This window comes from Hemitrygon akajei, chromosome 2 (genome assembly GCF_048418815.1).
Source record: "Hemitrygon akajei chromosome 2, sHemAka1.3, whole genome shotgun sequence".
NCBI lineage: Eukaryota > Metazoa > Chordata > Chondrichthyes > Myliobatiformes > Dasyatidae > Hemitrygon > Hemitrygon akajei.
The window spans coordinates 109,812,506-109,825,933 of NC_133125.1; the positions used below are offsets into that span (position 1 = coordinate 109,812,506).

Sequence of the window (13,428 nt, forward strand, 5' to 3'; positions counted from 1 at the left end):
CAAGTTACATTATCTGCCAATTGTCTATTTTTGATAAATCCTGTTTGATCCATATGTATTAATTTTGGTATTTAAGTATTTAGATAATCTATTAGATAAAATTTTTGCTATTATTTAATAGTGTTCAACAAAGAAATAGGTCTATATGATGTTGGCTTTAGAAGATGTCTTTTTTTTTTGGCAATACTATTAAAATAGCTGTCGAAAAAGATTCTGGAAGTTTATGCGTTCTTTCCGCTTGTTGTATTAACTCTATAAAAGGAGGAATTAGTAAATCTTTAAACTTTTTGTAAAATTCAGGCGGAAAACCATCTTCTCCTGGGGATTTATTACTCTGAAGTGATTCTAGAGCTTCTTCGACCTCTTTTAATGTAAAAGGCATATCTATTCCCTTCTGTTCTTCAGAAATCAATTTTGGAAGAGTTATTTGTGATAAAAACCTTGCTATCTCAACATTATCATTTTGTGATTCTGATTGATACAGTTCAGAATAAAAATTCTTAAAAATTTCATTAATTTCTAAAGGTTTATAAGTAATTTTATTTACACGTTCTAATTGTTTCACCTAGTTCGTAATATCTCTGTTTAGTTCTCATAATTGCTTTTTCTGTTCGGTATGTCTGAAGTGTATTATATTGTAACTTCTTGTTAACAAGTTGTCTTCTTTTTTCTTCTGTCATATATCTTTGAGATTCTTTTTCTAATTTTGTAATCTCTTTCTCCAATTGATCTGTTTCTACCATATAGTCCTTCTTAATTTTAGAGGTATAACTTATTATCTGACCTCTCAAATATGCCTTCATTGCTTCCCATACTATAAATTTATCATCAACTGAATGTAAATTTGTATCTAAAAAAAACTGAATCAGCTTTTTCTTGAAATCACAAAAATCTTGACATTTTAATAATATTGAATTAAATCTCCATCTGTAAATCAATTCCTCTTTATCCATCATTATCATTGTCATTATTAAGGGGGAATGATTTGACAATATTCTTGCTTATATTCCATATTTTCACTCTGTCTTGAATATTCATTGATAATAGAAAAAAAATCTATCCTTGAATAAGTTTTATGTCTATTTGAATAAAATGAATAATCTATTTCTTTTGAATTAATTCTTCTCCATATATCAATCAAATTTAAATCTTTCATCAATGATAAAGTTAATTTTGTTACTTTTGATTTTGTAACAACCTTTGTTGATCTATCTAAAACTGAGTCTAAACAAAAATTAAAATCTCCACCTATTAATATTTTGTCATATGCGTCAGCCAAATTCAAAAAGGCCTCTTGTATAAATTTTACATCATTTTCATTTGGTGCATAAATATTCATAAGAGTCCATAGTTCTGAAAAAATTTGACTATGTATAATTACATATCTCCCCGCAGAATCAATTAATACATTTTGTATTTTAATTGGTAAAGTTTTATTAACCAAAATTGCAACTCCCCTCGCCTTTGAGTTAAATGAAGCTGTGGTAACATTTCCGACCCAATCTCTCTTTAATTTCTGATGTTCTATCTCTGTTAAGTGTGTTTCTTGTAAAAAAAGCTGTATCTATTTTCATTTTCTTAATATATGTTAAAATTCTTCTTCTTTTCACGAGTCCATTAAGCCCATTAACATTAAAACTTTAAAAATTCAGTAAATTAGTCATTATTTTTAATAGGGTTATTCCAATCTATAATAATACCTAATCTTTCAACTTTCGTAGTACCTTGGGGAATCTTTTTAAAATTCTTCATGTTGCTATGTGTCTTCCCCCCCCCCCAATTGTCCAGGCAAAGAAAGAAAGATAAAAGAAAAATAGATTATAAAGAAAAAAAAAACAAAATACCCCCCTACTAATGTTGTGAATGAAAAAAAAAACACAACATTACCCCCCTCTGTTGTGCGGGTCATGGCAATCGCCATGATTACACACATGAATCCCGTAGCAATCGATCCGAAGTTCCCCCAGCTCACCTGTAACATAAAAAAGTATATATGAGAAGGAAAAAAAATATCACTACTCTCCGTTAATATTTCTCAAATTTTAACCTTTCTCCCCCTGTATCATATAATCCAGAATATATTTAAATACTCTTCTGTCCTTAAACATCCATCAGTTCCATTCAGTGTCCCTATCTTCATCTTTAATCCATTTCACTTTTAAATCTTTGACTATAATTAGCGAATATTTGGGAGTTCTTGTGCGAATTCTTCTGCATCCCGATAATCAGTAAAAAATCTTCTTATTCCGTCATCCAAAAAAATTATCAGGGTTGCCGGGTGGCGCAATATAAATTTATAGCCTTTTTCCCATAAAACTTTTTTCGCTGGGTTAAATTCCTTCTTTCTCTTCAAAAGGTCATAACTTATATCAGGATAGAAAAGAACTGTTTTCCCTTCTATCATCAGTGGCCTGTTTCTCTTTCTGGCACGTTGGGCAGCTGCCTTCAGGATCTTTATCTTGATATTTTAAGCATTTTGTCAAGATTGATCGTGGGTTTTGATCAACTTGAGGTCTTGATCTTAAGGCTATGTGAGCCCTTTCAATTTCAATTAACTGGGTTCCTTCTTCCATTTCCAAAATTTCCGGGATCCATTTTTGAGAAAAAATTTATTGGATCCTTTCCCTCTATACCTTCTTTAAGTCCAACAATCTTAATATTGTTTCGTCTGCTAAAATTTTCAAGCACATCCTCTTTTTCCAACAACTGTTTTCTTTCTGATGTCCAGGCAGAAATATTATCTTCCATTTTATTCACTCTATCAATGGTGTCTCCCATTGTTTCTTCCAAGTTTTTAATTTTCTTGTCCATTTTGTCCTGTCTTTTCATCATTTTGTCAAACATAATCTCATGTTTTTAATATCTTTTTATTACTTTTAATGCTTTTAATTCATGCATTATTTGCACCAAAGATTTTTTATGTCTCCAATATCACCTCCAACCTCTTCCTGTTGCTCTTCTTTGTCTCTTCATCTTCATCTGATTTATCAAGAGAATCTGATTCCACCTCATCTTCACTTTCACTTTCAGTTCCGATCGTAGCTGGGATTTGTAGTTTGGATTGCTCGTGTTTGCGCATGTCCTTTCCTTCACGCATGCGCAATTCCTGTTGCTCTTTTTTTTTTGGAAATGGTTGATGTTGCCGCAGTTTCCTGTTCTGTATCGCCAGAGGTAAAATGCAGTTGCGCCCGAGGCTCTTTCATAGCAACAGGCCTTGAGTCTTTTCCAACTTGTGTTGTCTGCGAAGTAGTAGTTTTCTTCTGCTTCTGTTTAGGAGGCATATCTTAAGACAATCCTGAATAGTTTATAAGTAGTTTTTGAAAAGTATTAACTAACTTTTCTTCACTTAAAACGTTGTTTTACTGGTTTTTTACGGGAGAGCTGGATTTCCACGTCTCGATCCTACGTCATCACGTGACGTCTCCATCCTTACAGTCTTGAACCCAATAATTATTACTAAAACCTGTCCTGCCATGCACTAGCCACGCCGCCTAAGCTTGCCCAAGCATGCCTGGACAAGAAACTTTCCAGCTTAAATTGTAGACAACATTTTAATTGACTTGAATTATGAATTGAAATAATAAACATAAGTGATATCAAAAAATGGTGCATGATAGGGAAATTTCATGGTGATTTTCATGATCAGTAGCCCAAAATAGATAAGATACACCTGAAGGTATTCAGGAAGCAAAATCTTTGTTGTCCAATGAAAAATTAGAAAGGTGATAAACTGTTAGTTTAGCAGCTATACTGCTTTCTGCCAGTGACTGTGAAAAATACATGTGTTTGTTAAAAAGTACTCATTAAAAACAGTATTATTAAAATAAAACGGTGGTAAGTAAAGAGGAAGTTTGGAGCCTTGTCATGCTGACCCAAAATACTTCAGCATATCTTTCTATGTAGCAGCAAGGCACCTGACAGTCAAAGAACTTATTAAAAGCTTTGTAGGCCATCAAAACCCTGTCTCAGCTTAGGTCACTGTAAGAGCTATAAGGACATTTTTATAGTTTTCTAAATACCTCTGAATTGAGAAAAAGTTATTTTAAAATGTTAGAACTTTTAAACTTTAAAACAAATTAAAAGTTTTGTAACTTTAAATGTTTGAAAGACATTAATTTAAGCCAAGCTTTTTTTTAATGAAGGCAAACACATCTTTTCCTTTGCTTCCTCATCTGCAGCCCCACAGTGCCCATTGAAATTAAAGGGTATTGAATTTTTTGATAAAGATATCGAGGTGACACCCCACTGTGAAAATGCTGGGGAATCTTATTAAGGTCATGCCCTTTTGTTAGACTTTGTAAGTCCAAGACTTCCACATTTGACAGTAAATGCTTGGAAGTCCAAAGCTTACTTGCACTTAAATGGATAAATGACCAGCAGGATCCCAGCCATAATTATCAGTATGGTTGCGATGGTAGCAGTCATGACTTTTCAAAGGCTTTCAATTCAGTACCTATTCCAGATATTTAAGCATCTACTTGATGCTTTCATTTCCATTCAGTTATGTCTGGTGAGCAGTGTTTGGGATGCAATGTTAAATGAAAACACTGGTTACCTTTGACGGTGTATGCAAAAGTCTCAAGGAACTTGTTCAAAAAAACCAAAACTGTCCCCACTCACTTGATGACAACTAAGACAGATTTGCTAGGAACACCTAGTCTGGGTCCTTAATGAGTTCAGAACCGAGTGATAAAGGGTGATATTATGCACATAGATTTCTAGTCAATTCTACCATCAAAATGCACATGCCTTTTCAATACCTTGCACCACTATCTCTATCTCATTCATTGATACTCCCGTTTTTTTTTTGTTGCTGTTACATGGGATCCATAGTCACTTGTCCATTTAGATTCAGAATTGGGCTGCCCATATGGAAGACAGGAGTGGTAGAAGGGTGTTAAACTTGGCTGAAGGTCCGGGACTAGTGATGTTGCACAGAGATCTGTGCTGGGACATCTGCTGTTTGTGATATGTGTAAATGACTTGGATGAAAACATACATGTATGGGTTAGTAAATTTTCAAATGATGTAAAGATCAGAGGCATTGTAGATCGTGTAAAAGATTTCCAAAAGGTAAGTGGAATATAGATTGATTGCAAATATAGATGGAGAAATGGCAGATTGAGTTGAGTCTGAGCTAAAGTGCAAAGTTAGTGCCAGAACCCTTCAGAGTTCATGTACAGAGGCATCTTCAGTCCACATCCATAGCTCCCTGCAAGTGGCTGTATATAGTAAGAGGGAGAGGAAGTTCAGAGGAAATGTGTGAGACAAGTATTTTTTTGCACAGAAAGTACTGGGTGCCTGAAATGTGCTGCTGAGGATAGCATTGGAGGCAAATATGATAGAAGCATTTAAGAATCCCCTAGATAGGTATGTGAATATGTAGAGAATGGAGGTTCATGGACTAGGTGCAGACAAAAGGGAATAGTTTAATTGGCATCATTAGGTTAATTAGTTTGTGGCACAACAGCATGGGCGAAAGGGCCTGTTCCTGTGCTATACTCAGAACAGTCTATGTACTTCCTCAATTACACTGTAATCCTCGCTCATGATCATTGTTAGTGTAACACAGAACAGTCAGTCTTTGGTTCTTGCTGGATATGTGTTAGTTCCAATATTAACACTACATTGAGGCATATCAATTAAAATGTCTAATTTGTTCTTTGCCTACTATGGAGCACAACAGTTCAGGTTTTGATGTCCAATGTTTATTGTTGTAAAATACTCTTTTTGTACAAAGTCTATATTAGTGATTGATTAACATAATGAATGAATAAACATTAACTTATTTATTCTATTTCTTTTATAGTTTCCTGTTATTGTGACCAGAAGTAGTAATGTTTATGGACCCCATCAGTATCCAGAAAAAGTAAGTCACTTTATTCTGTAATTTCACTAAGTGTGCAATGCTTCTGCAATTTCTGGAACAGCTTGTTACTGTAAGTCGCACTGAAGATAATTTATGTACAGTGCTTAGCAGTTTTTGACACCAATGATAAATATAGTGGGTAAGATCTTCCCCATATTAAAAATTTCTAGGTTTTATGCCCAATTGAGGTAGACATGAAACTATAGAAACCCACAAAAAGTAGACTATATTATATATTTTTCGTTTTTTATGTTGGAGGGAACAGATAGTTACTTTGAACTTGAATGTGTGGATTGATATGGATTAATGCGATAGGATGTCATCATGACAGTGAAAGTATGTGCATTACAGTTAGTTTCAATGTCATTGAGGAGTATGATTAGAAAGTCATAAGGGATTCCTCAATTCATAAATACATGTATAGAATACAATGAATTGAATAGACCACAGTTGGAATACTTGCATTGAATTCTGATCATGGTCGAAGATTGCAAAGTTCCCGAATGGTTTTGGACAATGTATTAAGCAAGTTATATTATAAGATGGCATCTTAGAGTCATAGATTACTGCAACACAGAAATAGGCAGTTTGACCCATTTAGTCCGTGGACCTGACCTTCTGCCCAGTCTCTCTACCTATACCTAGACCATATCCCTCTAAGCCCATGCAACTATCAAAATTTCTTTTACATGTTACAATTGAACCTGCATCTCCCACTTCCACTGGCAGCTTATTCCACACTCACACCACTTTCTGAGTGAAGAGGTTCCCCTGACTTTCCTCTTAAACAGTTCACATTTCACCCTAAAGCTATAATCTCTAGTTCTAGTCTGGCTCAACCTGAGAGAGAGAATTCCTCCATATTCCTGTCTAGTAGTCTCTTAAATTTCACTAGTGTATCTGCCTCCACCACTGACTCAGGCAGTGCATTTCACGCACCAACCACTCTCTGAGTAAAAAACATTCCTCTAATATCCTCCTTGAACTTCCCACCCCTTACCTTAAAGCCATGTTCTCTTTTATTGAGCAGTGGTGCCCTGGGAAAGAGGCGCTGGCTGACCACTCTATCTATTCCTCTTAATATCTTGTATACATCTATCCTCCTTCTGTCCAAAGAGTAAAGCCCTAGCTCTCTTAATCTCTGATCATAATGCATACTCTCTAAACCAGGTAGCATCTTGGTAAATCTCCTCTGTACCCTTTCCAATGCTTCCACATCCTTCCTATAGTGAGGCGACCAGAACTGGACACAGTACTCCAAGTGTGGTCTAACCAGAGTTTTATAGAGCTGCATCATTACCTCGCAACTCTTAAACTCTATCCCTCGACTTTTGAAAGCTAACACCCTATAAGCTTTCTTAACCACCCTATCTACCTGTGAGGCAACTTTCAGGGATCTATGGACATGTACCCTCAGATCCCTCTGCTCCTCCACACTACCATGTATCCTACCATTTACTTTGTACTCTGCCTTGGAGTTTGTCCTTCCAAAGTGTACCACCTCACACTTCTCCAGGTTGAACTCCATCTGCCACTTCTCAGCCCACTTCTGCACCCTATCAATGTCTCTCTGCAATCTTTGACAATCCTCTACACTATCCACAACACCACCAAATCGTCTGCAAACTTGCCAACCCACCCTTCTACCCCAACATCCAGGTCGTTAATAAAAATCACAAAAAGTAGAGGTCCCAGAACCTATCCTCGTGGGATACCACTAGTCACAACCCTCCAATCCAAATGTACTCCCTCCACCGCATCCCTCTGCTTTCTGCAGGCAAGCCAATTCTGAATCCACCTGGCCAAACTTCCCTGGATCCCATGCCTTCTGACTTTCTGAATAAGCCTACCATGTGGAACCTGTCTATTTGTGATGCCACTTTCAAGGAATTATGGATGTGTTCTAAGGCACACCTTGGTGCCCTACCATTCACTGTGCAATTCCTACCCTGGTTTGTCCTGCCAAAGTGGAGCACCTTCCACTTGTCTGGTATTGAATTCCATCTGCCATTTTTCAGCTCATTTTCCCATTTGGTCAAGATCACATTGTAAACTTTGTTAGTCTTTATCGCTGTACCTTGCACTCACAATCTTAGGCTACATCCACACTACGCCGGATAAATCAGTAACCGAAGCTTTTTCTCTCCGTTTTGACCCTCCGTCCACACTAAAATGACGTTTTCATCCCCCGAAACCGGAGCTTTTCAGAAACGCTTTCCAGGGTGCATATTTTTGAAAACGCTGTTCGGGCAGATCAGTGTGGACGGGGTAAGCCGGAGACTTCTGAAAACGCTATCAGACGGCAGCGCACTATTTCATTGTTTTCTTGAACGCAACCTAACAATTTCAGAACAGACAGCAATGAGACTGAAGCCAAAAGAGTTAGAAATGTACTCACCAAATACTTTGACCCATAACTTACTGAATAAATAAGTATACTGTACTCACTTTGCCCTGTTTTCTGTCCTTGCTCGTATGAAGGTGGTTTACCTATTTATGCAAGTACTTCTCTGACAATAGATGTGTAACAGCCTAATGTAACATTGTATGGAAATACAAGATAACACTGATGCAGACATGTTTTGTACATTTAACAAGGTGCTTTATTAATGCAACAGAGTTAGTCAGTTTTTCAGTGTTCGTCATCAGCCGGGTTATTCTGTCCATGAACTCCCTGTCGGTTGCCGCCGTACGCTCCAGTATTTGTCTTTTTTCACTTCTAAGTTCTCCTGCGCGAAAGCCAATAGTTGTCCGTCATTTTAAGTTTTTCCAGTCTATAACTACACAAACGCGCACTTTTACGGCGAGATTCGACACCAGACATGTCACTTGTTTTTAGTAGATGTGTCCTGCGCATGCGCAGGAGGAGGAGGTTCGCTGAAATCTCCGTTTCAGTGTGGATAGAGATATTTTCAAAAACGCATAGTGTGGACACCTATCGTTTTTAAGCGAAACTGGCTTTTTCAAAATTATCCGGTCTAGTGTGGATGTAGCCTTAGTGTCATCTGCAAATTTGATGAACCAGTTTACCACATTATTATCTAAATTGTTAATATAGTTGATAAACAACGAAGGACACAGCACTGCAGCACATAAATAGTCATAAGGCTCCAATCAGAGACACAATCACTCTGACTTCTGCTGAGCCAATGTTGGATCCAGTTGGCTACTTCATCTCGAACGCCAAGCAACTGAACTTCCCGGACCAGTCTCCCATGTGGGACTTTATCAAACAACAATAGATTATTTAATCACATTAAAACATCTTTATTAAAACTGTTCAAACCTTGGATGCAGTTGTGATTCTTAGCTGTAGCAGGCTGAAACAAGAATATTTAATTGTATCCATCGAGCTGTGCCACAACAAGCTGGCCTCAAAGCACCCCAGAAGTTCAAACTTTAATTGTCATTCAACCATAGGCCATAGGAATGAACTCAGCCAAACAAAACAGCATTCCTCTGGGACCGAGGTGCAAAACAACAGTGTCAACAGCACATAGCACATATAGTGCTATGATAGCAGAAAGCATACGGTCACAATAATTAATGTAACCCAAGCCCCTGAGTGGCATAGCCTGTAGATTGATGGTGTATGGGATGTTGTCCTGGCCCAGAATTTTACTTTCATCTTGCTAGATCTTGTAAAGAAGTATTATGTCACACAACCTTAATAAATGGCTACCCTGCTGGTTCTTTTGCCACATTGAAACTCACTTCACCCACAAATGTGTCAGTGTCACATTCTGAAATCAAGGTGTTGATTTTGTACTCTTTGCTACCTCCTCAATGACGGACCTGCTTTTTTGCTGCTGGAGAGTGTCCTTTTCTGGGGTGAAAATTCTGCTTTGTTAACATGTGCAGCAAACTACCGAAGGAGATTGAAATTCCTATGTACTGATGCATATTTAATTATATGTATCCTTACATCAGTAATAAGAACATTTTTGGAGAAGATTCTTAAGGATAGGATCTACTCACACCTGGAAAAACATGGACTAGGGAACAGCATGGCTATGGAAGGTCATGTCTTACAATATTGTTTATTGGATGTTGTCCTGTTCCAGAAGATTTTGATAAAGTCCCTTATGGTAGTCAGATCCAGAAGATTAAGTTATTTGGGATTCACAGAGACTTAGTAGATTGGATTCAAAACTGGCTTAGCCATTGAAGGCAGAGGATGGCGGTGGATATGTGTTATTCTGACAGGAGGCCTCTGACCAGCAGTGTTCGCAAGGGTCATTGTATCATTGGAACTGTATTCTTTGTGATGATAATTTAGATGAAAATCTAAGTGGCCTGATTGGAGGAGTTGTGGATAGTGATAAAGGTCATCAAAGAGATAGAGGAGGATATAGATAAGTTGGAAATGTGGCCAGAGAAATGGCAGATGAAATTTAATTGATTCAAGTATGACATGTTACACTTTGGGAAGTCAAGTATAAGAAGATAGCATACAGGAAATGGTAGGGCCTTGAGGGTCCTTGATGTATAGAGGCATCTTGGGTATTGAGTCCATAGCTCCCCAAAAGCAGATAGTGTGGTAAAGAAGGTGAATAACATACCTGCCTTGATCATTGAGTATGAAAGTTACATCTGTATAAAACTTTAACTAGTCTATATTTAGCATATTGTGTATTTAGTATATTGTGTGCAGTCTGGTTACCACATTTCAGAAAGGATGTTGAGGATTTGAAGAGGGAGCAGAAGAGGTTCACTAGGATGTTGCCTGGATTGGAAAAAATGAGCTATATTGTTTTCTCTTGTGTAGCGGAAGTTGAAGGGCAACTTGACAGAAAAGCATATACAATTATAAGAGGAATAGGTAGGGGAGATAGTGTTTGTTCCCAGGGTGTCACATTGGGTACTGGGGGTACAGTTTTAAGCAGAGATGAGGTACCGGTAATCTTAAAGATTTATGAGGCAAGGTTTTTTTTACACAGAGCAATAGGTGCCTGGAATATGGTACCAGGGGAGGGCAGATATAATAGTAATGTTTTAATAGACTATAAAACCATAAAATATACAAGATGAATTCGGCCATTGAACCCATCAAGTTTGCTCCACCATTCAAGTTAAATAAGAGACATTTAGACAGGAACATGGGCAGAAAACAGAGAGATCTGGCACTGGGATTAGGTTAACTTGGCATCATGGTTGGCACAGGCATAGTAGACGGAATGACCTGTTCTGTGTTGTAATGTTCCATGTACAGTTGCAAGAAAAAATTTGTGAACCCCTTGCAGTTACCTGGTTTTCTGCATTAATCACTCATGAAATGTGGGCTGATCTCCAACCAAGTCATAATAATAGACAAACACAATCTGTTTAAACTAATAACATACAAACAATTGTACTTTCCGTCAATACTGAATATGCCATTTAACAATCACAGTCTAGGTTCAAAAAAGGTATGTGACCTCTGAGGTAATGCCTTCTACAAAAGCTATTTAGAGTCAGGTATTCCATTAAACGAGATGAGATTGGAGGTGTTGGTTGTAGAGGTGCCCTGCCCTATATATTTTTTAAAAAGACACGCAAAATCAAATTACTGACAGAGCCTGCTCTTCTCAAGAAAGATCTGTTTAGGTGCACCATGCCTCGATTAAAGCAACTTTCAGAGGGCTTTAAAAGAAGAATTGTAGAGATGTATGAAGTTGGAAAAGGCTACAAAACATTTCTAAACACCTGAGTGTTCATCAGCCCACAGTAAGAGAAATTGTCCACAAACGGAGGAAATTCAGTACTGTTGCTACTCTCCCTAGGAGTAGGCATCCAGCAAAGATCAAACCAAGAGCACAAATCTCTAGAACTTGCTAAAGTTTCTGTGTTCAAGTGTCCACTATAAGAGAAGTACTGAATAAGAATGAAAAGACATCATGGAGGTAATCACTGCTGTCCAAAAAAACATTACTGCACATTTCAAGTTTGCAAAAGACCACCTGGATGTTCCACAGTGTTTCTGGGACAATATTCTGTGGACAGATGAGACAAAAGTTGAACTTTTTGGCAGAAATACACACCACTCTGGAGGGAAAAGGGCAGCATGGTAATGATCTAAAACACAAGAGTAAATCAACAACAATGATTTAAAAAGAAGAAAATTTGTGTTTTTTAATGGGTTTTAAGTTTGAGTCCAGACCTTAACCCAATTTTGACGCTGTGGCATGACCTGAAGAGGGCTGTTCTTGCAAGGTTCTCAGAAATATCAATGAACTGAATTAGTTTTGTTGGGGAAATGACCTAAAATTCCTCCTCGCCATTTTGCAAGTCTGATCAGCAGCTACCGGAAACGCTTGGTGGAAGTTATTGCTGTTAAAGGAGATACAACCTGTTATTAAATACAAGGGTTCACTTACTTTTTCCATCCTGGACTGTGAATGATTAAACAATGTACTCAATAAAGACATGAAAAGTAAGATTGTTTGTGTGTTATTAGTTTAGGCAGATTGTATTTGTCTATTATTGTGACTTGGATGAAGATGAGATCACATTTTATGAGTAATGTAGAAAACCAGGTTTACAAACTTTCTCTTGTAACTGTATGTGTACTTGGGTTTTAAAAATGTATAATCCAGTGTTTGTAATACATGAGCATTTCTAACAGAAACTCTGATGTAACCTTGTTTTTTTATTTTTGTTTAGGTTATTCCAAAATTTATAGCCTTATTGCAACGTAATCAAAAATGGTAGGTAGATTTGAGATTCAGTAGAATATTCATTGTTTTGAGCTGTTTATTCTGATGTTACACAAATATCAATCATTATCAAAAGCAAATTATGTATTAATAGCATTTTGAATAAGCATAAGCCTCAACATGTTATTGCGAAAAAACCATCTTTGCAAAATGATGAGCTCTGTTCTGATAATGTTGGGAGAAAATTTGGGATGGGGCCTAATCTGTCTATTTTTATGATTCTATGTGGTTTCTGGATAATAGGAGTGCTGGTATAAGTAGAAGAGATTACAAGACCTTCTACAGCAAAAATGAATACATATGTTTTTTATAGGAAAGGCAGTAGAAATTCTGATTGTGAGTAAGTAAGCACTGAGGACGATTCACTAAATGATGTAGACACTTGGCTCCCCTGTTTTTCTAATCAAAGTGAGAAACTTAAGCAAATGTGACACACAAGGGCAAAGCATATGGGGACAAAAATATAACAGTTTTATTTAATTTATTTAGAAATACAGTGCAAAAAAGCTCTTCTGGCCCTTCAAGCCATGCTGTCAGCATCCCTTGATTTTAACCCAAGCCCAAACCTAATCATAGGACAATATATGGGTAACCAATTACCCTACTCACTAATACATCTTTGGACCAAGAGGAAACCAGAGCAGCCAGAGAAAACCCACTTAATACACAGGGAAGACATACAAACTCCTTACAAAGGACACCAGGGTTTGAACTCCGAACTCCAAGCTGTAATAGCATTGCACTAACTGCTACCCTACTGTGGCATCCTGGATATCCTGGACATAATGAGCTGCATAAGGAGTTACAAAACGGGATTGTGGAGATGCTAGATGCATTCTAATGTTTTTCCAAATTTCCATAGAT

At 37.1% G+C, this 13,428-nt stretch overlaps 1 protein-coding gene and 1 long non-coding RNA gene across 5 annotated transcripts in view; one reads left to right on the forward strand and one right to left on the reverse strand.

The window, feature by feature from the left end:
• Positions 1 to 13,428, forward strand: part of LOC140715265 (dTDP-D-glucose 4,6-dehydratase-like) — a 75,964-nt gene that overhangs the window by 39,383 nt on the left and 23,153 nt on the right. For all 4 annotated transcript variants that reach the window (XR_012096094.1, XM_073027211.1, XM_073027199.1 and 1 more), the window contains 2 exons: positions 5,810 to 5,869; positions 12,512 to 12,555. Coding sequence is in view for 3 of the 4 variants with exons in the window: in XM_073027211.1 (XP_072883312.1) it covers positions 5,810 to 5,869; positions 12,512 to 12,555 (104 nt within the window). In the remaining variant the exon portion in view is untranslated. The remainder of the gene's footprint in view (positions 1 to 5,809; positions 5,870 to 12,511; positions 12,556 to 13,428) is intronic.
• Positions 1 to 13,428, reverse strand: part of LOC140715287 (uncharacterized) — a 32,019-nt gene that overhangs the window by 3,182 nt on the left and 15,409 nt on the right. Inside the window, exon 2 of the long non-coding RNA XR_012096099.1 lies at positions 1,888 to 1,972. This is a non-coding gene — a long non-coding RNA (uncharacterized lncRNA). The remainder of the gene's footprint in view (positions 1 to 1,887; positions 1,973 to 13,428) is intronic.